This window comes from Leuciscus leuciscus, assembly GCF_965113295.1.
Source record: "Leuciscus leuciscus genome assembly, chromosome: 9".
NCBI lineage: Eukaryota > Metazoa > Chordata > Actinopteri > Cypriniformes > Leuciscidae > Leuciscus > Leuciscus leuciscus.
The window spans coordinates 7,461,303-7,487,278 of NC_138733.1; the positions used below are offsets into that span (position 1 = coordinate 7,461,303).

At 41.2% G+C, this 25,976-nt stretch overlaps 1 protein-coding gene across 2 annotated transcripts; it reads left to right on the forward strand.

Moving 5' to 3' along the window:
- On the forward strand, positions 1-25,706 carry LOC309506212 (alpha-2-macroglobulin-like). Of its 2 annotated transcripts, none has more exons than XM_082179914.1 (35): positions 1-414; positions 821-982; positions 1,311-1,491; positions 1,598-1,754; positions 2,657-2,709; positions 2,822-2,842; positions 3,032-3,197; positions 8,666-8,750; positions 8,939-9,050; positions 9,150-9,297; positions 9,412-9,521; positions 9,614-9,784; positions 9,872-10,108; positions 10,216-10,428; positions 10,516-10,665; positions 10,908-11,006; positions 12,585-12,648; positions 13,017-13,173; positions 13,397-13,622; positions 14,951-15,077; positions 19,016-19,137; positions 19,217-19,268; positions 19,700-19,783; positions 19,870-20,046; positions 21,293-21,368; positions 21,555-21,711; positions 21,852-21,926; positions 22,003-22,165; positions 23,682-23,875; positions 23,959-24,171; positions 24,285-24,403; positions 24,950-25,031; positions 25,116-25,199; positions 25,300-25,405; positions 25,527-25,706. In XM_082179914.1, exons 2-35 carry the CDS (start codon positions 897-899, stop codon positions 25,565-25,567), a joined length of 4,308 nt encoding a protein of 1,435 aa, XP_082036040.1. In that variant the 5' UTR covers positions 1-414; positions 821-896; the 3' UTR covers positions 25,568-25,706. The 2 variants fall into 2 exon arrangements, with proteins under 2 accessions (XP_082036040.1, XP_082036041.1); XM_082179915.1 differs by having other exon boundaries at positions 12,585-12,642.
- The last annotated feature ends 270 nt before the right edge of the window (positions 25,707-25,976 follow it).

Consider the following 25,976-nt stretch of genomic DNA (forward strand, 5'->3'; position numbering starts at 1 on the left):
GAGTGTGTTTATGGGAATTTTTGACCATTCTTCTAGAAGTGCATTTGTGAGGTCAGGCACTGATGTTGGACGAGAAGGCCTGGCTCGCAGTCTCCGCTCTAATTCATCCCAAAGGTGTTCAGTCGGGATGAGGTCAGGACTCTGTGCAGGCCAGTCATGTTCCCCCACACTAAACTCGCTCATCCATGTCTTTATGGGCCTTGCTTTGTGCACTGGTGTGCAGTCAGGAACCGGAAGGGGCCATTCCTAAACTGTTCACACAAAGTTGGGAGCATGAAATTGTCCAAAATGTCTTGGTATACTGAAGCATTAAGAGTTACTTTCACTGGAACTAAGGGATCAAAACCCCTGAAAAACAACCCCACACCGTTATCCCCCCTCCTCCAAACTTTAGACTTGGCACAATGCAGTCAGGCGAGTACTGTTCTCCTGGCAACCGCCAAACCCAGACTAGTCCATCGGTTTGCCATCGGATAAAATACCTAAATGAATAACTTTTTTACAACAAAAATGAACCATCACTGAACTTACTTAAACTGGACTGTGACGCTATTTTCTGCTGTACAGCCGAAACAAACATTGTTGCATTATTTTCCTGTTATCTCTGTAAAGCTGCTTTGAAACAAACTTTATTGTAAAATGAGCTATATAAATAAAGGTGACTTGACTATTTTACTGCATGCTAGACTACTATTTTTAATATTTGTTGCAAATGTATTTTTAAGGCTTTAGTAGATCTAATTTAGCACAGGTGGTTTTTGAACTGCAGTGCCTACATGGTTGAATCATTAATCAGATGATCAATACACATGTTTTGAAGGACCTCCTTTAGCATGAGAGTCCCTTTAAAAGAGACGGTCCAGTTCATCTCATGCCGTGGATGATCGCTCGTCATCATGGCTCTGAATATTGGCTGCTGTTGGAAAGGGCTCCTTCTGCTCTCTTTCCTCCTGATCTGTGTCAATGGACAAACATCAGGGCCGTAAGTTTTTAACAGTTTTTGCTGAGGATAAATTATTAATATACCAATAGTCATTTTGTAAGTCTTGATGATTTCTCCTGTATTTATTTATCCGATCTGTGTTGAGGTTTACTGTTTGAAAGACAACTTAAGGCACACGATTATTTATAATTACTGACAGTGTATTTTTAAGAGCAATATTGCTCTGAATAAACATACAAATTCACACTTTTCATATAATTGATCAATAGTAAATTATCTGTATTATTTTCCCTCCCATTTTATGTTTTATTTTTCTTATTACATCTAACCACTCAGGCAATATTGTATGATCACTTTCTCTGGACAGATATTTCATGGTGACGTTTCCTGCAGTGATCAAGTCGGGATCTGAGGCCAAACTGTGTGCAAGTCTTCTCAAGCCCAATGAAAGCCTTGTCATGAACATTCATCTGGTTCATGGTATCCAGAGCACATTACTGCTGCAGGAGAAAGCTGAGGAAGAGTTTCATCGCTGCTTTAACTTCAAGGTCTGCCATCAAAACATGCACATAATGAATATTATCAAATATGTTTCATCATAATGCATCTAGTTTTTGTGGCAAGTTGTGAATACAGGAAATTATTTCTCATCAGGCTCCTCTGGTAAAGGCAGAATCAGTGCAGACAATGAAGGTTGAACTTCAGGGAGAGACTTTCAGGACGATTGAAGAGAGAAAAGTCATGTTCAAGCCTTACCATCCTCTGACTTTTATCCAGACTGATAAACCCATCTATACTCCAGGACAGACAGGTGAGCTGTGAATGTCTCAAAGGCTAAAGCTCAGTAAATAATGCTGGTGTCACTGACATCTAAACCCTGATCACAGTTGATGTAGAACATATAAGTAAAGCACACTATGATCAGGCAATGAGCATAGGTCAGAGATTACAAATGTTGCACAAACCAGCAGATGGTAAAAGAGTATGAAGTAAACAGTTTAATGGATTTACAAACAAAAAGAGGAGCAAATGAAAAGATAAGAAAAGCAGATATTAAGGATGAGTAGCTTTGAATTCTAACAGCTTTGGAAACACGAGAATGGTCATCTAGTTTGCATTTGAGCAATCCCCTCACTTTCAAACATGTTCAGCCTAAATACTGTAATTACAAATATGATATCGATATTGATATCAGTATCTGTGTGACTTTATTTTATATGAAATCTATGGATATTATAGATTAGGGGTGTTCTTGGAGAGCCCACAGCCCTGCAGAGTTTAGCTTTAACCCTAATTATTAAATGTACCTGATCAGGTCCTTCAAGGTTATTTGAAATCAACAGGGTTTGGACTAAACTCTGAAGCCCTCCAGGAGTTTGACACCCCTAATATAAATCGTTACATGTAATAAACCTCATAGCTGTCTGGGATAGGCCTAATTGATTCTAACTGGTCAGCTGGAGCAAATTGTCAGACATTTTTGTAACATTATGGCTAAAACAGGCATCTGTGACAGCTAGTTGAATTTGGCTCAAAAGACACATTCACGCAGAAGCAGAATACAGTTTTCAGCCCTGTATTTGACACTTTATACGGTTCACACACAGTTTGGTCATTTACAGGAGAGAAATATGACTGTACGCAATTGTCCCTTACATAAGAGCTGAAGACATCAAAAGTGAAGTTTTTTTAATACACATTTCTATTTTACAGTGAACTTCCGAGTTGTTACCATGGAAACAAACTTTGCACCCCTTGATCAGCAGGTCTGATGTGTTTATCTGGCATCTTTATTTTCTCTTGCACTGTTGAATACACGCTTAATAAATAAACAAATTTTTGTCTTTTAATCTTAAATTACTATTTGCTCTTTCACAGTATAGTACAGTGGTTCTTGAGGTAAGAACACAAAACCTTCTGTGCAGTCATAACAAACACACCTTTTAAATCTGATTAACACTAGAATTTCGGTTATATTTGCAATTATTGTATTTTCAGTAGGGTAATTATATATTTCTTCATTGATAGTCAGGATATGTGTAGCTGACTGTCACAAAATATCTGCACTGTGTCTTTGCTATTAAACAGGACAGTGAAGGTAACCGGATTGGCCAATGGACAAATGTTTCTTCAACAAGGTGGATTTTGCAGCGTTCTTATGAATTAAACCCAGAGGCCCGTCAAGGCATGTACAAACTGAAGGCTTTTATTGGTGACAGGATGATCTCACGTGATTTTGAAGTGAAAGAATATGGTAAGTCATAAAAACAACTTATGATGGTAACCTTGGTTCCCTGAAGAGGGAACGATACTAGGGGTGTGACGATAACCGCATCACCGCAATATCGCGTTAATGAGATGCCTACCGCGGTGTGAGGTCATCACCGCACTTTTTTTTTTTTTTTTTTTGCTGAAAGTTACAGGAGTGCATATGGTGTGTGATATGAACTATAAACACATTAATATTTGCTTATAATTTACTGTATTCTGCGAGTCCCATGTTCAAGGGCTTCTGGAGAAAAAAAAACGCTTCCTGCGCAAGGGAGGGACAGACCGTTAAACATATGGGGGATTTATTTTTTGTGTGTGTCTGATTATTATTAATTAACTGCTAGGTTTCAGTACTTGTGATGTTCAATTAAATACAAACAAACACAGGCATAAAAGACAAGCATAACATAAACAGTTGGAGTTAGATTTTAATTGCAAGTAGCGATCTCTCTTATGTGGTATAGGCAATAACAGTTGATGGCGCTAGCCGAATGACATTATTCAAAAAATAGCCACGGATCTAGTGTCTAAGCCAAATACTGTGTCGCCTTTGAGGCAGGTGACATTTAAGGGGAAGCCGGTGAATTTGGACAAGGCAATATGCCGTATTTGTCACACAAAAGTATCCGTCTCGCGAGTAAATACCACTAACTGACCACATCTTAGAAAAATTAACCATCCTGTGGCGTTTGCTGGACTTAAGTGCAGCACACCTACCTTAGGTCGGCGACACACTGGCTGCGTGGCTCCCATGTTAACAGGTTAGAGCTTGCACACTGCCTGCGTGAGACGCACGTCTCAGTTGCGGCACGAGCCGTGCGGAAAACGCATGCATGCTAGAAATAGAACCGACGCCTATTTTTCACGCAAGCCTGTTGGAAGCGCTATGTTATCTTTGCTGCTATATATTTATGTTTAACATTAAGTATAGGCCTTCCACAACTCTCTCCCCATATGTCGAATATATCACCAATGAGGCTTATATGTCACCTAGCAGCAGCAGCGCTGTTTCTGGTGTGCAAAGACATAAAAAAAAGCCACGCAGCTGACACGCAACAGAAACGCCACACTCACACCACGCAGCCAGTGTGTCGCCGGTCTTAAGCCTACCTAATTAATAGTTAATTATTAATATTTACAATTTAATATAATGTTAATTTGTTTATTTGTTAATAAAGAATACTGCTTTATGTTATCCATTTCCATTGTCATTTACAAGCTACATGCGTTCTTGATCGCGTCTGCAGTGTGTGACGTTACAGGAGTGCATATGATGTGTGATATGAACTATAAACACAGCGGGTGTTTTTGGGGGGGGGGGGGGGGGGGGGGGGGTTGGTTAACCGCCAAACCGCGAGATTTGTTGCTTCTTTAAAAAAAATCCCATACCGTCACAGCCCTAAACGATACGCTGTCATAAGTTATGACACTATGGGAACGTCTGCGTGATTGCGTCTTGAAGCACGTGTGAAATCAGTCCAATGGTGTGGCGGAACTTCATGGGGGGGTGACGTCACAACCAGGAGGGTATAAAAGCACCCCTGAACCAAACAATGTCAATTTATGATAGGCTGAAGTAAGTCATGAAGTAAGTAAGTGAAGTTAAATAAGTTATGTCGGAGCAATGCAGCATCTCGTTCCCTCTTCAGGGAACCGATGTTACAGTCGTAACCGAGGCATTCCCTTTCAAGGGAACTAGCGTTGCGTTGTAAGTTACAATACTATGGGAACGTTAATACCTACTATGCCATACTGACCAGTGCTTGTCTAGTGTGAATAATATCTGGAGCACAACTAAGACTGAAGCACCTGGAAGCCAGGGGTGGTGTCCAGGTTAAGGTCATAGAACCTGACAAATGTGTGCGGAGAGGACCAGCCTGTTGCAGCCCATACGTCATGAAGAGAGGCCCCAGAGAGCAAGGCTTTAGAAGCTGCCACACTCCTAGTAGAATGGGCCCGGACAGCTAAGGGAGAAGGCTGACCGGCCAATTCATAAGCAAGAGAGATAACCTCGACAACTCACTTACGCCTTTCTGGGCGACCCAAAGCATTCAAAGAGTTGATCAGATTTACGCCACATGGCAGCTCTGTGAATGTAAGCATCAAGCGTCCTAACCAGGCAAAGCACTTTTAATTTATCCTGGTCTGGGCGTAGGACAGAAGGCCTGCAGCACTACAGATCTGGCCACGTTAGTGAGGACCTTAGGAATATAGCCCAACCTAGGGTGAAAAAAAGCCTTTACCATGCCATGGGCAAAAATGCAAACACGAAGTGGAAAACAAAAGGGCTTGTAGATCCTCTTGAGAGAAGTAATGGCCAAAATAAATAAAGCTTTCAAGGTCAGAAATTTTCCTGAAACCTCCTTGACAGGCTCAAAGGGAGCAGCCGAAAGGCCTTCCAGTACCAAGGCCAAGTCCCATTCTGGCACCCTTTTGTGACCTGCAGGCCTAATCCTCAAGGTTCCACGGAGGAAACGAGATACTAATGGGTCTCTTTTCAAGGATACACCACCTAAAGGAGTGTGGTAAACAGGGCCAAATAAACCTTAAGTGTAGAAGGGGATAATTCTGTATAGAAACGCTCTTGCGGAAACTCTAGAACTGTACCAACAGGGCAGTTAACTGGGTCTAAACCTCCGTTGTGAGACCAGCCTCTATGAGTTGGTCAATGACTCTATGACTCAAACCCACAACTTTCATACCTCTGGATGGTGGTTAAATATTTAGCCCCAGCCTGACACAGAAGGTCCCTCATGATCGGAATCTCCTTAAGGGAGCCATAGAGGAGGGATATCAAGTCCAAAAACCAGATGTGAGTTGGCCAAAGAGGAACAACCAACAGTAGATAGGCACCCTCCCGGCAAACTCTCTCCATAACTCCCGGGAACAGAGTGATCGGGGGAAATGCACACAGGCATAATGGTATTCAACACTAGTGGGGCTGGATGACACTAATATGTCCTCTTCCACTTCTCTTCCTCCTCCATAGAAGACCCACCACCTCTGGGTAAAGTCTCCATTCCTCGGGCCTCAGCCCTTGTCTCAACCTAAGCGACCACCGATGTGTTGTCTAAATGGACAAGAACATGTCCCCCGTAGATCAGAAAATGCACTTCCACAGACCCTGGGATGAGTGGCCCTCCAGGACCGCTCCCCAACACGTGAGAGAAGCATCTGTCATTAACATCATGTTACGACAAGGAAGTCATAACACTGGGCCTTTGGACAAGAACCAGGGTTTCCTCCACATCGTCAAGGAACAAAGACATCTTCTTGTAACCTTGATCATGTGGAATGGATTGCCCCTCGGGGAAAATCCCCTGGTCTTGAGCCACCACTGCAGGGGTCTCATGTACAACAGGCCAAAATGTATGATGTTGGCTGCTGCTGCCGACAATCTTTGAAACTGTTTGACAGTGCGTGACTGGCCTAGCTTCAGTTCTTTTAATGCTGAGATGATTATGTGTGCAGGAGAGACATGTGCCTGCATCATCACAGAACACCCAAAAAGGTGGATATCTGTACTGGAGAAAGAACACTCTTCTTTGCGTTCTGCCTCAACCCCTGCTCTTTCATATGAGCGAGGACAACATTTCGATGTTAAAACGCCATGTGCTCTGAATGAGCTAGTATCAACCAATCGTCAATGTAATTCAACACGCGAATGCCCTGGAGTCAGTGCAACATCCACACCTTTCTTGAAAGTGCAAGCTGACAGTGCTAGCCAAAAGGAAGAACCCTGTACTAGAACATTTGCCCCCTAAAGCAAACCTGAGGAACTTCCTGTGGTTTTGAAGGATGGATATGTGGAAGTATGCATTTTTGAGGTCTATCATGACAAACCAGTCCGCTGTACTGATTATAGTCACGATTTGTTTTAAAGTTAACATTTTGAACTTTAGCTTTTGGCCGCACGATTTACATGGTGCAAATAAATCAGATATTTTTTTTAGGAACAATGAAATACCGGCTGTAAAATCCGGATTCTGGTGGGGAACATGTTCTATGGCCCCCTTCCCCAAGAAAGTTCTCACATCTTGTTCCATAACCATAGACTTCTCTGGACCCACCATAGTGGGCAGAACCCTGTGAAAGCGAGGAGAACGAGAACAAAACAAAATTCTCTACTACATTTCACTACGTTCCCAGATGTACTCTGGGATACTGACTAGTTGGTTTGGCAGAACGGCCCCCTGAGGGCACTGGAGAGAAGTGGGCACCGTAAGATGAGGTGTGAACCACTTCTCCTCGAATGGGCCTGCCCTCAGAGGTCTGACACTGGCGTTAGAACCTCTTAGCTGAAGCCTTCCTTGTAATGATGACATTCCTCAGATCCGTTTTATCTTTACCAGGGTGAGGCTTCGAGCGCTTACCCTGCCCCCATTCTTTCTGCAGCGGGGCACGAGAAACAACACTTTCTGTTTTTGTTGCGCCCTGTATGTGTACGAAGAGCTTGAGTGCGCCTGGGGCTGCTTCCGCCCAGTAGCCTTTTGAGACCTTTGATCGACAAGGGAAGACCTGCTGGAATGCCACCACCTGCTTTTAGCCTTCTGGAACCTCTCGACGACTGAATTAACGGAGTCGTCAAAGAGTCCCACATGAGAAAGCGGGGCATCCAACTGATATATTTGTCACTTTCTTTAATGTTAGATAGATTAAGCCACAAATGTCTCTCTGAGACTTCATGGCTCACCTTCATGGTTTAAAATGTAAATATTTCCAATATTGTGCGAAAATTTCCTTTATCAATAATTGTTCGAAAAATGATGGACCGAGATTTAGATTTTGCACACGTCATTCCCCTGTGCTAAAAATCAATTAAATAATTAAATAAATGAGTAGCTAAATAAACAAGTACTAAATCACCCCCCCAAACATCCTGCTTCAATTCATGTTTTATTTTGACACAGCACGAGTGATAACCTTCACTAGCTCTTTGTACCCAGGAGAGTGAAATGGCGAATATTCAGACTCTCCTGCATCGACTCTCAGTACACCAACCTCCTCAGAGGAAGATAACTGAAGCACCGGGCCCTCACTCGGGGTGGAAGAAACCGCAGAGCGTGCTTCCTGATCCTGAGAGAGGAGATATATATTGAAATATAGACACACAACCCCAAATATGACAGATAGAGTAACACAGACCGCTTGCTGAAGAAACAGAAGCTGACATTGTTTGGTTCAGGGGTGCTTTATACCTTCCAGTTTGTGACGTCTCCCGCCTATGACGTTCCGTCACACCATTGGACTGATTTCACACGTGCTTCAAGACGCAATCACGCAAAGGTGTTCCCATAGTGTCGTAACTTATGACGCAGCACAAGTTCTCTTGAAAGGGAACAGACAATTTGTAGTTTTGCATGGGAAGAGTTTCAATAATATGTTTGTATTTAAATTTTTTATATATAAATTGAGTACTAATAACTCTGATTTCTGCCTTCTGACTTCTAGTTTTGCCTAAGTTTGAAGTTACTGTAAAGGGCCCAAATAAATTAAGTGTTGAAGAAGAGGAACTGATAATTGAGGTTTGCGGAAAGTGAGTGGTTTCTTTTTATTTTCTGCATTAAAAAAGCAACGTGCTTTTCCATTCACACTTTGATTTAATTGTTAGTTGTTGTTTTTTTAATTCTTGGGTCAGTTTCTTACTTTAACCCCCTATCCTAATATATTCGTTTCTTAACTCAACCCTGGGCTGTAGATCAGCTGCTTGTACCTTTTTCACAGATACACTTATGGACAGCCTGTACCTGGTAAATCACGGGTGAAAGTGTGTCGTAATTTACGGCTCCACGTTTCCTATTACACAAATTCAGGGTGTTTAGAGGAAACCATTGAGGTATGTGAGTTGAAACACAGTACATTATCTTTAATACATTTATCTCATTAAACCACTCTTCTGTTAATAGTTATGTTTGTGTTCATTCATTATAATTAGATAAAAAAGACAGGCTGTGCCATCCATACCTTAGATGCATCAGTCTTTTTTAACGTCACACTGGTAGAAGATCGTTGGTACCTATTTCCACAGCGTGTGATGCATAATTCTCTTCATGTTGAGGCAATGGTTACAGAAGAAGGAACAGGTGAGCTGTTCAATTTGGTCAGATCTCTGTTACCTACATTTCTTGTATTTCTCATTTTTGACATTTTACTTTTATTTGAATAAATATTTATGTAGGTGTTTTGACTATTTACAGAGATCACCATGACAAAATCTGAATCTGTATCTCTCACTTATGAAATTGGTAAAGTCACATTTATTGACCTGCCCAAAACTTATGAACATGGATCAGTTATTGAAGGAAAAGTAAGTCTAAAATCCGTTTGTCTCAGTTTAACACCATTGATATGTACGGAATTATTCCTTAATTGATTCCTTCAAAATCTTATTTTCAACAGATAAAACTCTCAAATTTCAAAGGTGCACCAATTCAAAACAAAAAGGTTTATCTTATGGAGGGTTACACTTGGTCCCCAGAACTGCTCCCAAATCTCATTACAGACAGCGATGGACTGGCCAACTTCTCTCTTAATACATCCAGTCATTCTAAAAGTGATATTGATCTAATAGTAAGATATTTTGTGTTCACTTAATTTTCTTTTGTATTGCCTGAAGAGTTTAGTTACAGGAGTTATTTCAGATTTTTTGTAATCTAGGCAAGTGTCTATCAAGGGCTCCGTGGTTTTGGACACGACGACACGCCTTACATCGTTGCCGATAAAAAAACAGTCCAGCTCTTCCAACCTGCCTCTCCATACACCCCATCACGAAGTGAATTGATTATAGAGAATACTGAACAACCATTAAAGTGTGACTCTGAGTTTACAGCCACCATCAAGTATTATTTTGTTGGAGAGGCAATTAAAAACTTCAAAACTGACATCGTCTATATGGTGAGAACATGTGCAGTATGTACATTATCACAGAGATGTTTTTGTTTAACAGTATTATTTGGCTGCACTAGTCAGTTTGTTATCAGAGTGTCATCTGTCTGTTTCAGGTCTTGTCCAGAGGAGTGATTGTTCATCATGGATATGAGAAGGTTGAAGTGAAGATTTCTGATGGAGCAAGGGGCTCAATGTCGTTCAAACTGTCTATTAGTGCAGATCTGGCTCCTGTAATGCAGATTCTGGCGTACTGTGTTTTTCCGCCCAGTGAAATTGTTGTGGCTAGTAGCAAAGATTTCAGCATTGAAAAGTGTTTCAAAAACAAGGTATGCATTGTAGCTTTAGAAATGAGCCTCTTTAAACTGTATTACTGACTCAATTCTAAAATAAACCCTATTCCCTGTATGCCACAGGTATCTCTGCAGTTTTCTCCTGCTAAAGCAGTTCCCGGTGAGAAAAACACTCTCCAGCTCTCAGCTCAGCCTGGTTCACTGTGTGGCCTCAGTGCTGTAGATCAGAGCGTCCTGATCCTGAAGTCAGGAGAACGTCTGGATGTTGACAAGGTCTAGATGCTTTAAGATTCAGAGTTGATTAAATGTGTCTTCATAGTGGGAATCTACAGTGTCAATCTAATGATAACAGACTTTACTTATTGCTGCTATGATCCATCAGCTGACATTTTGATCTCAGGAAATTTAACATTAATCTTCATTCTTTCTCACCAAATTGGAAATAAAGTTTTGTTGGAAATACATGTATTATTTAGAAATCATACTGATAGTGTGTGAACATGATCCTGTCACAGATCTTCAGCCTGCTGCCAGTGCAATCGGAGTCAAATTACCCTGAGACTGTTGAAGATGACCTTCAACGTTTTTATACCTTTCCTTTTGAACCTTTAAAGGTAACAGTTGGGTTATATGTGTGACAGTGCAGTAGATAATGAGTGGGAGAGTATATACTGCACATATCGTCGCTGTCGGGCGGAATCCTCGTATCTCCAAAACCATTATTTTTCAGGAAATTAAAAAAACTGCATATTTTTTTAGTTATTAAACATTGTATCGTTAAAGTTGGTAATATACCTTATATTGCTATCATATACTGTTGTATACCAACATTAACACAACATTTCCCTAAAATAATGTTTAATCGGAGATACGAGATTTATGACTTGGGAGCGGGGAGATACGAGGTTACGCTGTCATTGATTAGAATGGAACGGACACAGACGGCGCTGCTGCCAGCAGTGTTCATCACAGTCTGCGGTCGCGTTCAGCCTTTTGATAAGAGATAAGGCTTTAAGAGCTATTCAAATCTAATGATTGTGGTTACATACATCTTCCTAAACTCCATTTTAAACGTTTAAGAGATATGAGTGATGCAATACCAAAATATTAGGCTGTCTAAAATAGGCGGAAATTAATCTGCACGCAAACAAAGTCTGCGGTCGCGTTGAGCCTTTTGACAAGAGAAAAGGCTTCAATAGTTAATCAAAGCTAACGACCGTGGTTACATACATCTTCCTAAACTCTATTTTAAAGGTTTAAGAGCTATAAGTGAAGCAGAACAAAAAATGATGAGCTGACTAACGTTGTCTAATAGGTGGAAATTTGCCTAATCTGCACGCAAATTTACCTCCGTGGCTCACGGGCTTCCTTCTGCACCGAAGCATTACAGCTATCGATTTTTAACAAAACAAGCCAACTAAAATGTATCTAACCTAACTATTTTCACTCGTTATTGTCTAAAAAACAGACAGAGTTATGCAAAAATAGGCTTAACTTACTGGCGCCAGTAGACAGACCCTTTTTCTCCCATAAATAAAACCTGCTACTTGGGGTATTTTACATGCACAGTGCCAACTTCGAGTCAGTAAAATAATAATAAAAACAATCATTTAAAGCTGGTATCCAAAACATTTAATTCAATTCAAGTATAATATTAGATACATTTTAAAACTTCAATGCACAAGTATAATAAGCCTAATAATAAGCCTAGTAATACGTAGACATTTAAAATGCATCAATAACTGATATCATAGTTTGACACAGATAAAATCAGAGTTAAGGCTTGCTTTACGTGTTGCTCGACGAGGGTTTCTTAATCGTTGCGAGTTTCAATCCTGAGGAGACAAAATGCCGCGAGGCTCCCGCCCGCCGTGGAGTGAAGAAGAGGTGGAGTTACGAGGATTCTCAGACAGTTGAAGTGTCCAATGGAGTTACGAGATTTGCTCTCAAGCTATTTTCAACACTTTAGATTGGTTAATAATTTGTAAAAATAACAGAACCACGTGGGGACTGACCAATAGCATCGATTTGTGAAAAAATATGAAATTGACCAAATTTGGACATACGAGGTTTCCGCCCGACAGCGACGATATGTAAGTAAAAGCATAAAAAGCCCTCTTGATTATACTGACATTTAAAAGTAATTTGTATTTTCATGACTTTTATTGTGGTTCATCATTGCCATTTGGCAGAAAGTGGGATTGAAGATGGCAACAAATTTGATTGAGCGACTCCCTGAGGGTGTGACAGGTACATGTACTGTTATTACAGTCCAAGTTAGTGAACTTTGAATCAGTGTTAATATTGGTAAGATAAACTCATCTATAAAACTATATCACTTTTGTAAGATAAAATTAACACATTCACTTTTGCAGCCTTAAAATACTAAAACTAAAATTAAAACTAAATAAACTGAAACGTTTAAAATATGTGAAAATATGTGTATTAAAATAATGATCTACCTTACATTTTCTATGTACTTAAGACTGGATATAGAATAGATCATTTTGACGTACTCTTCACATACATATCACTTAAAACTAAATTTGTAAACTTTTTTTTCCAGTTTTTTCCCCTGTAGAGTCAGAGCCTACAAAATATCATTTTTTTTTGTTTTGTTTTAGTTGTTTTCCGTGAATGGCCAGAGCATCACCTAGTTTATTTAATAGATGGTACATTTGAAACAACTGATTCAACACCTGATTCTACACCTGATTCTCCAGCAGTGACGATTCGAACTGTCTTTCCAGAAACGTGGCTCTGGGAACTTGCTGAAGTGGGGTATTTAAAGCATAATCAGTACATTTAACATCATATTTATCTTATTGCTTATATTTAATACATCATCTCCTCCCCTCTCGCCCACAGGACAGAAAATACCTTGCTTGCTTTGCAGATTCTTAATCCATTTTTTTCATCATCTCTGTGCTGAATATTGTAATTTATTACAGGAAAAATGGCTGAGTCAGAATCAAATATGCCTATTGTTGTAATTCCTCCACAGGGACTCTGGATCAGCTCAGGTTCCTGTCACGGTTCCTGACACCATCACCTCTTGGGAGATGGAGGCCTTCTGCCTGTCCTCTGAAGGTCTGGGTCTGGCTCCTCCTGCTCAGCTGACAGTTTTCCAGCCCTTCTTCCTAGAGCTCTCTCTGCCTTACTCCATCATCCGCGGGGAGATCTTTGAGCTGAAGGCCACTGTCTTCAACTATCTGTCCAAGTGCATCATGGTGAGATTTACGACGCAGTATGATGACCAAATCATATCAAATATGCCACTAAATTATGTTTTATTAACAAGGTTCGGGAGGAGCAGGTGCAGATAATTAACCCAATTAGGATTAATTAAGAATTAATTAATCAGGCTTGTGCAAAATTCAGAATTTCAGAATTTGAATTGAATTGACTCCGCCCCACAGGAAGTTGAATTTGAATTTGAATTGGAATGACAGGAAGTGGAATTAAATTCATGGCAATTCAAAGAAATTCCACACAGTCACACAACAGAAATAATGTGTTGAATCTTACATACATTCAGTGTTAGGAAGGTTACTTTGGAAATGTAATTGCTTACTGTTAAGAGTTACCCATTATAAATGTGGGTTGGATTACTTAATTTGGATTACTTTATCAATGCAAAGTTCAGTAATTCAACTAATTTAATAACATAATGTCATTACACGTAACTAGTCACTCCTCAACCCTGCATACATTTTGTTCTAAAATATAGATACAGTAATGATCAAATTCTTAAAAAGTCCAGTGCTGACCGTCAAATTGTGTAGAAAAGAAGCTTTCAAACAAATGTCCATTTCAAATTGTTTGCCAACCATTTTAAATACTTGGTTAAAGTAAAGCATTATGGAAATTGAGTCATGTTCCATCATGTTCCACAAAATTACAATTACATTAAATCAAACTGAATTATTTGTTGTGTGACTAGAGCTTTTAACATTCATTGCTGGGGGAAAGCATTACCTGTTAATGTAATCTGTACAAGTATAGTTCAAACTAATATCATTTATAGAATATGTAATGCAATCATATCTGACATATACTGTAAAGCTTCATTGTTAAATACTTCACTTAAAATATGAATTTCTTTGAATTTTTATTGAATTGCAATTCTGCTTCCTTTAATTCAAATTCGAATTGTAATTCTAGATCCTGTTTTTGACATCAATTCAAATTCAATTCAAATTCAAGAATTGAATTGGAATTCAGGAGTCATTCTCAATTCAATTCTGAATTGTGCACAAGCCTGGTGGAGATCAATCAGAAATCAACTCAGGACAAGATAAATAACAGCAGAACCCACCTCTGTTCCTTGACAGTTTATCAGCATCCCACCTCCACCCCATCTCCTCACTTTTAGTTCCATCTCCTCACTTCTAGTTCCATCTACTCTTACCAAGTACTCAAGGGGAGTACTCTGGGTTCGGGCAGAAACTCCGAGCTCGGAGCCCTCCACCCGGACAGCACGCCAAATACGCATAACCTTTACCGTAATAATTATATGTAGATGCAAACTCATGAATCATGTGTGTATGATTGACAGGTTAAAGTGACTCCAGCTCCTTCCTCAGACTACACTCTCAAAGCCTCCTCTGATGATCAGTATTCATCCTGTCTATGTGCTAATGGAAGAAAAACCTTTAAATGGATCCTCACTCCCTCTGTTCTTGGTGAGTTTTCCAGTCTGAATCAGTAGCCGCCTACAGATTTGCACAAAACTTTTGGGATGTTTTTGAAATGTCGATAAAAAACTATTGCAAAATGATGCCGTTTCCGTTAACCGATGTTATGCAACTAAAACGTTATTTTTCCCTCTAACGATAAGTCATTCCAAAAATCATTGCAACGGATGTTGGTAGTTCCCTTTCGAAGGGAACTCGACACTACGTCATCGATGCTTTGGGGAACGCCTCAGGCGTGACAGGTGTCTGAAATCAAATAACAACTCTCGGCAATCATGTTGACCGGCGACAGCCCGTGATTCATCAGCTTGAATGATTAACGCGCGACCTGGATGTATAAAAGGGAGTATTGAGAACACGATCTGTGCATTTTCTGCTTGGGGGAAGAGCATGCACGGGAGCCTCTTGTGCAAACTGTGAGAGTTTTCAATTGAAGACTCTCCGCTCTCGTCTGACCCTTTTCTCGAGGGAAGAGGGTTCAGCATCTGAGCCCCGTGGTGCTGGTCCCGCTCGTGCTGAGGCTCAGCGGCGACTTTCATCATGGGGCTCCCAGATGGAGCTGGTCGATCGTCTTGAGAGGGGGTTAACCTCTTAGACAGTTCGTCCGCTGACGAGGGCGAGCTGCAGGTAGATTTGATTGTTTTATCTTTATCCCCTAATGCGTCTGCAGCTGGTGCTCTTCCGGACGGGCAGGATTTGGTTGATGATGCTGTCAGTCAGGTGGAGACCGAACCATCTCAACCATCCTGCCCTGTGTATGCGGAGCTGGTGGACGTTATGGGACACGCCACTGACAGATTACAGCTGCCGTGGAGGCGCGTTAGGGAAGAGACCGCTCGTGGCCGTCTTGATGATCGGTTTCTTCCCAGCCATAAGCCACCAGCTCAGGTGAGCCTTCCATTCCTTCCGGATCTCCATACTGAGATCAAGAAGGCATGGAAGAACCCATACTCTGCCTGTATTCATCCACATCAGTGGGGTAGTTTCGCTGCTGTGGATGGAATCGCAGAGCATGGGTATGTGTCAATGCCGCCCATTGACGAGACGTTGGCTAACTATCTCGTGTCTGGGCAGGTGTTGACACTAAGAGCTCCTTCCCTGCCATCCAAGCCGCTAAAAACAACGGTGCGCTTGAATGGCAGAGCATACATAGCAGCGGGTCAGGCCGGTGCTGCTCTGCACACTCTCGCGGTGTTACAGGCATACCAGGCCGACCTACTGCGGGATCTCGACCAGGGGACAGGACTGTCCCCTGAGGCTGTCACTGAGCTGCACCGCACCATACCAGGCATACCAGGACCTTGCTCTCCGGGCCACCAAACAATCTGCTGCCGCGATGGCGGCCATGGTGGCCACGGAGAGACATCTGTGGCTCAACCTGGCTGACATCGGGGAGAAAGAAAAGACCTTTCTCCTCGATTCGCCGGTTTCGCCCACTGAACTTTTTGGCCCCTCCATTGGGACGGTGGTTGAGAAGTTCAAAGAGGCGAGGGCGCGCTCAGCTACTTTTAGAAGTTGTATTCCGCTGAGATCCGAGTCCGCACCCAAGCAGGCGGGAAGGCCTGGCCTGCCTTGGTGTCTGAGGGCCATAGACAGGCCCAGAGAGCCAGTGTCACCTCCCGTGTGCCCCCTCCTCAACGGAGCAGGACGCAGAAGAGACGCAGGAAGCTCGTAACTCCCGCAGGACGCAGTAACTCCCGCAGGAAGCAGGATCTGAGGGAGGTTATCCAGAAAAAGCGCGATCAGCAGCGCTAGGGATAATCTCCCCGGAGCCTTCTCCTAACTTCCCCCCAGGCGTCTCTTACATCAGGCCTGGGGCTGGGCCCATGATGAGAACCATGTCTGATGGCCCTCCTCAGCTTGGTTAGTCGGAGCACCTCTTTCAGGCATACCGCGTCTCCTGTATAGAGTTTGGGGCATGTTATGGGTAAGAAAGTAAAATCTAAAAGCTTTTTCGGAGGCTGCATGGTCAGGTAGTAGGCCTCCTTGACCAGACAGCCCCCATCTAAAAATGCAATTGGACAGCGCATGGGCCTCCTTGAGGTGAGCTCCCAGGAGTTGGCTGTCAAGGAGTAAAAAAAAAAAAAAAAGACCATATGTGGTTATCAGGTTATAGGCCTCACCAGGCCTTCCTGAATATAGCTCCCACATACTGTGGTTGTCAGGTAGCAGGCCTCACCAGGCCTCCCTGATAGGGCTTGCCTACCGGATTAAGCACTAAGCTGAGTCATACTCTTCTGTATTTTCCCGTCTCTGAGATCTGGGCCGAGTGGTTCACTGCCAGTTTCGCAGTCCCTCGGGTTGGATGCCTTACCTATGGCGAGAGGCTCTGTCTTCGGACAGACAGGAAGTGGCTAGACTGTGTGTCTTATGTTTTTGACACCAGATCAGGCCTGCCTGGTGACATTAATCAGGTGGTGTTTCCCCTGAATAGTGACTGGCTGGGGTTCCCTCAGGTTCCCTAGCCACATTCCATAGTAAGGACCCCTTCTATTATTGAATTGTGGTCCTAGGCCCTTGAGCTGGCCCAGGTAGACCTTCCTTTAAACTATTGTGTTTATGGAGGTTTTTCTGTGGTATCTTATAGCTTGGGCTATGACCGGTAGGGAGTGCTGTCACTGACAGCCCAGTGTGACCTAAGGGGGTTCTAGCATTCACTGAATTGCTGGTTCTGACAGTTGCCACTGCCTTTGGGCATGCACTCCCCTCAGCATGGGGGAGTGGGTATATCGTTCCCCAAAGCGTCGATGATGTAGTGTCGAGTTCCCTTCGAAAGGGAACGTCTCAGGTTACGACTGTAACCTATGTTCCCTGAGAACAGGGAACGAGACACTACGTCTCCCTGCCATGTCTCAGGGCCTGCCTGCCAACAGTCCCTTCAGACGATAGGATGTTGTCATGTTTTCAATAGTCCCTTTTATACATCCAGGTTGCACGTTAATCATTCAAGCTGATGATTCACAGGCTGTCGCCGGTCAACATGATTGCCGTGAGTTGATATTTGATTTCAGACACCTGTAACGCCTGAGGCGTTCCCCAAAGCGTAGATGACGTAGTGTCTCGTTCCCTGTTCTCAGAGAACATAGGTTACAGTCGTAACCTGAGACGTTTTACATATATCGCAGCCACCGCACTAGCCATTGTTTTTAATCGAAGGAGACGTAGACGTGTTATCCAAGCATTATTGGCAAGGGAAGATGTTAATGTAAATGTTAAACATGCAATTTCACCGCGTTTCCATTACCCTTCAAATTGCACGAATTGAAAATGCGAATTGAAAATACACCCATTGGAAAGACGTCAATTTCGCAAAAACTTCCATTGAAAATACAATGTTTTTATGCTCGCATGAGATGGTTTTTCAGGCTGTTCGAAAAAGGAATATTTTGCTAAATATTTCGCTCCTAAGTATTAGGGGCTTTCCTTGCCATTTAAGCTTGGATAACACGCCTACGTCTCCTTCGATTAAAAATAATGGCTAGTGCGGTGGCTGCGATATACGTAAACCTTACAACATCCGTCACCATCATTTTGGCTTCTCGCAAGATGAAAAAATGATGTTTTAGTCACATAACATCGGTTAATGTAAACGGCATCAATTTCGCAAAAGTTTTTTATCGACATCTAGAAAATACCGCAAAAGTTTTGCACAAATCATAATGGAAACGTGGCTACAGAGGAACTGTGAATGATCATGTGAAGAATAAGTTCAGGTCACCTGTAAATGTGAAAAAACTGTTTCCATTGTAGTTTGCGAAAAATTCCTTTTTCAAATTTCCTGAAAAACCACCTCATGCGAGCATAAATGTGAGTTTTTTCCGAAATGGACGTGTTTACAATGGGCGTATTGTAATTTGCTAAATTTGAAGGGTAATGGAAACGCGACTGTTTCTCAGTTGTATATTCACGTATGTCTTGTGTTGTAGGAGTCTTGAATATTACAGTCAGTGCAGAGGCAGAGGCGTCCCAGACTGTGTGTGACAATGAGATTGTGAGCGTCCCGGAGAGAGGACGCATTGACACGGTCACACGAAGTCTGCTCGTACAGGTCAGCACACGTCATCATTTACTCGTGATCTTAATGCTGCTTATGTATGATGTGTTGATGTGATTGATTTCTGCTGCAGGCGGAAGGAACTGAAAAGACAGAGACTCACAGCTGGTTACTGTGTCCAAAGGGTTAGTCTATTTCATATGTTTTGGTGTACAAGCACTGATAATGCTGCAACCATCTTTGTCTTCTAAACACAAACTCCAACTTCATGAAAATAAGTACACATTGCATAGAGGACATTTTGAGGACACACCAAATTTGAGGACCAATAGAGTAAACAATACAGTAGCCAAAATATACTCATATGTATCGGACATTTTAATTGAGAAAGTTCAAATCTGTCAGCCTTTCATGACAACTGCAGTTTAGTTGTTCAGCTGTGCCAAATTTTGAAATTGTGGCTATTTTCTCCCTTTTTCCAAATTATATTTGGAAAATTATATACATTTTATGTTTGTGATTATATTATTATTATTGGGACTTCACAGGTGGAATTAAAATGTTTATAGCGTTACTCTGCTGATCACTGATGTGTTTCTGTCTGTCTGGTTCATAGGTGACAGTCTCTCAGAGGAAGTGGCTCTGACTCTTCCTAAAGATGTGATAGAGGGATCAGCCAGATCCTCTGTTTCAGTCATTGGTAACATTTACAAACATGAGCAGAAATGAGGAGATTGGCTTTAGACTTATAAAATGTAGTGAGTGTCATTTGTGTATGGTTTACAGGCGACATATTGGGTCGTGCACTGAGGAACCTTCATGGATTATTACGGATGCCGTACGGCTGTGGAGAGCAAAACATGGCTGTTCTTTCTCCCAATATTTACATTCTGGAGTATCTGGAGAACACGGAGCAGCTCACCTCGGCCATCCGAGAGAGAGCCACAGGCTTCCTGAAGAGTGGTGAGAGACATAAGCCGCTTTCCGACCGGAGGAACCTTTTCACAGTTCCTAGAACTATTGCGGGAAGTTCCCGGATGTCGGCGTGTTCGCACCACTGGAACTAGGAACGATTTTAGTTCTAGGAACTCCATTTGGAGGAACTAATTTAGCTCCTACTTCAGAGTAGGGTCTAAACCAGCACTATAGGAACTACTCGTGACGTTAGTGTACGCTGATGACCGAACGCATGCAAAACACCAGCACCTGCCATTTTTAAAACAGCTATATGTAAACACACAGATTATAGCCTATATATTTACTCCAGAAACTAGATACAAACATGGAAAAACAGTGATAGATGGGCCTCTAAACCTTTATGCTGAAGAGAAAATCCAACGCAACTTTGAGGGGACCAAGTCAAACATGATTATGTATTTCTGCTCAGCTAGCAACACTGGACATCAACCACACGGCATATAGGCTAGTAACTTTTTTTTCATGTACTTTCTATAACAATTCTATCTAATAACATCAGTACTGTTAGACAGATCGCTAACTAATGAGAGCATTGTTTGCTCTGGCGTTCTCAGCGGCGTCAAAATAAAGGTCCGTCGCTCCGTCAAAATAAAAGTCGCCGTGCTTGCGTCACTCCCTTACCCCTCCTACCAGTTCCTATGGCCACTTGGCCAGTGCGAACGCAAACAGCAAAACCGAGTTTGGGGGAGAGTAGTTCATAGAACTGTTTAGAAGTGGACAGTTCCTATAACTAAGTTCCTGTAACTACTTGGTCGGAAAGCGGCTATAAATCATGTCAAGAAAATACTGAGATGGTTTGATACCAAATTATACATTATTCAGCACACCTGAATGTTACATTAGCTGTTATTCCACTGTCGGGCCAGTGCGAGCCAGTGCTTTAAACGGGCCGGGCTGGGCTACTAGCTTCGGACCTATAACACCGAGCCCAAAACCATGTTGGTTTCCACTGTCGGGCCAGAAGCTCTAAAACTCTAAACTCCGCCTCTATTCATAACAACTCCTCTAGCCCGAGCTGGCCCACTTTGGACCAAGGTATTTGGCGGGCCAAAAAACCCTGGCCGTTGGCCCAGAGGAAGCCTAGCCGAGGCCCGATCAAGCCCCGGAAGTGACAGTGGAAATGCGACTGGCCCTGTTACGCACTAGCACTAGCACGCCCGACAGTGAAAACGTGGCTATTGAGTCAACCCAAACAAACTGTTGAAGTGTTAACCATTATCACACTAAACAGGATACCAGAGACAAATGAACTACAAGCATTTGGATGGATCATACAGCACATTTGGTGATGGTGAAGGGAATACATGGTAAATATATTCTCACTATTACTATTGTTAAACAGAAATAATATCAAGGTAATCTACAAAAATAAACCCAATTAACACATTTAAAAATGTGTCTCAGTTCAAATGACTTGTTTTGAGATTTATGATGGATGGAATTCATTGAAACACCTGATGACATTTTTTGAATTATATCTTCCACACCACCAGGTTGACTGCCTTTGTGCTGAGGTCCTTTGGCAAAGCACAGAAATACATATTTATTGATCCAAATATTATTCAGAGTGCAAAGAATTGGTTAATAAGCAGACGGGATTCAGACGGCTGTTTTATCCAACAGGGAACACTGTTCAACAACAGAATGAAGGTCTGTCATCTTCTATCTATCTCTATCTATCGTCTTTATTCAGACTTTCTCAAGCCAACATCACAGTTTGTCTAGGTGAACTTTCCTTCAGTGGTTTGAGTGTGTTGCTTTATTTATCCTTTATTTCTAATAAATTCTAGGGTGGGGTGAATGATGATGTGACCATGACTGCCTACATTACTGCATCATTGCTTGAACTGGGAACTCCAGTCACAGTAAGTTCATCTGTAGGAAAATGGTAAAAACTCAGAAAAATGACACTCACTGTTCCTCTGTGTTTTTTTGTCACAGGATCCTGTCGTCAGTAAAGGTTTGTCTTGCTTGAGGTCCGTCATTGAGGATGTCAATAACACTTACACCACTGCCCTGCTCGCCTACACTTTCAGTCTGGCTAGAGACACGGACACTCGACAGCAGCTTTTCAAGAAACTGGAAGATGTTGCTATTTCAGATGGTAAGAGGTTTGTTTCTGATGACTTTCTGTTGTCTTTTATGACTGTACTATTGTTTTTAGTAACACTGTAGAAAACTGTTCCATCATTAATGAATAAATACACAGGAACAAATGAGTTACACACTATTAACATTCTTGTAACTACTATTAACTAACAAGAAAATCTGATTAACATATTAGTAAGTAATAGGGCTCAGTTGAATGTGGTAGTTCTCTATCCGCTAATCAGTAACTACTATTTATTTCATACCTCCCACTAAGAACTACTGTATACAGGTTCATAATTAACATGAATATTGCATAACTTATAATATAAGGTAACAGTAATCCACTAGTAATGACTCTACATCCTTCTAAAGGAATTACTACATTACATTTACATTACAATTACATTTGATTTTTTCTAAAGGCTTTAAAATACAAAATAGTATTTTGTATTTCAAATACGTATTTTAAATACATGTATCTGAAATACTGCCCATCCCTGATAGTGAACTACCACATTCAACTATTTCTTACTAATTCATTAATCAGAGTTTCTTGTTAGTTAAGTATGGGATAATGTACAAACAGCTGGTTGTTTTCTCAGAATAAACCCGACAGGGTGATCAGGAGGATCTTGCGTGAGCCAGAAGGGGTATATTCTGAGATAACAACCGGCTGAATGTGCATAATGCCGCTTATTACACGACTACTAGCCACATAAGTAAATAATTAGACATGAAATATTGATCTAATTCGAAATATTAAACTAGCTCTTTAAACGCAAAGGTTCCGTGGTGAAAGCTATTGCTAGACCGACAAGTTCAAACTAGACGGACATTTAAGAGATACGGTATACAGTCATACTACTTATTACACAGCATTTCACCACATAAATAATTATGGGGATAAGAGATTTTGATTTCAGATGAAACTGTTTTAAAATCATCCAACAGTCTACAAAAAAATTATCGCAAATTGGCAGCATCTGCGTTTGAATGAAACAAGAGAGAGCGAGTCCACGAGACTGGATGGCATAATTAAATAACCGTACACAAAATATTGATTCGAATTTTCTATTTTCTAAATCTAGAAGGCTCCAAATTCAAATTTCTACTACATAACTGATCCATTTTAAATACACATTCATCTTTCCAGAGGTGAAGTATCCCTTTAAATAACTGTAAACAAAAAATATTGATTCGACTGAGTTTTAATATTTTATTAGCTCACCAAAAGCTAAACTTCCATGAAGAAATCCCGTAGCAAGCGTATAGCGCTGCTGATTTGATTTCAGTAACCTGGATGAGCCTGTGTTTTCAGCGGTAGTTATCGAGCAATAACACACCACTGGATGGTGCTATTGACCAATCAGAATCAAGTATTCCACAGATATAATAATAGTAGTAACTAGAATGTTAATAGTGTGTTACTCCTTTGTTCTTATTCATTAATGATGGAACAGTTTTCTACAGTGTTACCTTTTTGTTTTAATCATGCTCCTTGAGTTACGCGTGTGTCTTTTGTCCTTAAGGCTCTTCTCTCCACTGGTCTCAGTCTGGCTCTGCTGATGACTCTGATTCTCTGGCAGTGGAGATCAGCTCATATGTGCTGCTTGCTGTTCTCACTGCAGATTCAGTCACTACAGCTGATCTGGGCTGTGCTAACAGGATTGTTAGCTGGCTTGTGAAGCAGCAGAATGCTTATGGAGGATTCTCCTCCACACAGGTTACTCAAACCTCTTCAATCAAACACATTATTGCTGGTGTGAATGAGTAAAAGTGGCATTACTGAACACATTTATTCCCCAGGACACAGTGGTGGCTCTTCAGGCTCTGTCTTTGTACGCCACCAAAGTGTTCAGCTCTGACGGCTCCAGCACAGTGACGGTACGGTCAGCAGGAGACACTCTCCACTTTAATGTCAATCAGGACAACAAGTTACTGTACCAGGAGAAGCAGCTGCAGAAACTTCCTGCCAAATACAGCATTGAAGTGAAGGGCTCAACCTGTGTGTCTGTGCAGGTCTGTAGTGCGTTCAGCTTAATTTACTCACACTCACTTTCTCTCTTGGCATTTTGGTTATTCTGCTGTGAGATGATTTATGAATGTGTTTTTCTTTGTGTTGACTCTCTCAGATGTCTCAGTTCTACAACATTCCCACTCCAACTGAAGCTAAAACATTGAGCATTAATGCTAAAATTGAGGGAGATTGCAAAACATTGGGACAAAATTTTATTTTGAACTTCACTGTCAAGTAAGAGAATTTGTATTTAAAGTCCCCCTAGTCAATAATTGTATCCCTTAAAACTCATCTTTAAATTCTTTATGAATGCAACTCTACACACCCTCATTTAGTATATGCGGTTCTATGAATATGCAAATGAGCCCCGCCTCCACTCACTCACAGTAGCTCAGAGATCCACTCGTTGACAATCACACATTGATCTGATTGGTTACATGGTAGTTTGTGACGTCAGAAACGCCAGCGATTTCAAACCGTGTTTTTGAGACTGTCTTTGGTTCACTGCAGTTTTAAGGAGAAAATACTCAGAAATGGTGTTGACTTGTGAATTTACACAAAAGCATATTAAAGCATATTAAAAACACCACATAGACATATAAACAATATTAAAAGCTTGATTTTCACCACAGGGGGATACATTTTTATTATTGACACATTATGGGGGATTCGAGTGATTAAATCTCTGCATGTGTCTTGGTAATTATACTGGCTTTTGTTCTCTCTTATTTGTACATTTATATGAGGCATTTAAGAACCTTTTCATTTGCTCTTTTCCAGATATGATGGTCTACAGGAAAGGACTAACATGGTCATTGTGGATATTAAACTCTTATCTGGATTTACAGCTGATACATCAATGGTGCGTTTGAGTGATTCATCACAAAATTTTACACATTTCTAGAGTTTCCCTTTTTAGAAATTAACCAGCACTTTTTCCCCACAGCTTAAAACTTCTTCCGGAACGTACAGAAAACTTGTGGAACGGGTCGATTCTAAAGATGATCGTGTCATTGTATATTTGAAGGAGGTGAGAAAACAGCAACATTCATATGATTTTATGTCTTAGGTCGATTCATAAACGTTTTATCCGTAATGTCCATGACTGATGAGTTTGTTTCCTCCTGTAGATCCCACAAAATATTCCAGTGAATTACCAGATACAAACGAAACAGGTTCTTCAAGTGAAGAATCTCAAGCCAGCTGTGATTAAAGTGTACGATTACTACCAAACAAGTAAGATTTAATATGTCAGTGTTGAATGCTTTGATCAAGTGATGCACATTGTTTATTCAGATTTAATCCATGTACAGGTTTCCATTGTTGTACGAATGTGAACATCTTCTTTTTCCTTCAGGTGATCAGTCGGAGGCCGAGTACTTCTTCCACTGTGGATGAAGCTGAAGAGCGTCACCTTATAGTTCAGCTTGGATAAAGATGTTTGAACTCTCTAATGTTTAATATTATAATGTTTATTCTTTATTCAATTCACTTATCAATTCACAATGCATATGATTAATAAAAGTGTTAAACAAGTTATGGTGAGCTGGTTGAACTGTTGAATGTGTAGTAGCTACATGCTATGGCAACATTTCAGAATCAGATGAGGTTATTACGATGATATCTTGTAAAAGATATCTCATCTCATCTTGGCTCTGCTTTTTTAAAATCTTGTTCTGAGACTGTCAGGATCTGGGTTGCTCCTCTGTTCTCTCTCACACTACCACACACACTCATTCACGCACTCATTGACACACTCATCTCACTCACTCACCAGTGCACACACACACTTTCATGTTTACACTCT

Excerpts from the sequence above, each read along its gene's own strand:
- LOC309506212 (XM_082179914.1), top strand. The coding sequence starts at position 897 with ATGGCTCTGAATATTGGCTGCTGTTGGAAAGGGCTCCTTCTGCTCTCT. Across the intron at positions 983-1,310 it reads AATGGACAAACATCAGGGCC|ATATTTCATGGTGACGTTTC; the intron begins GTAAGTTTTTAA and ends TTCTCTGGACAG. Across the intron at positions 22,166-23,681 it reads AGATGTTGCTATTTCAGATG|GCTCTTCTCTCCACTGGTCT; the intron begins GTAAGAGGTTTG and ends TTTGTCCTTAAG.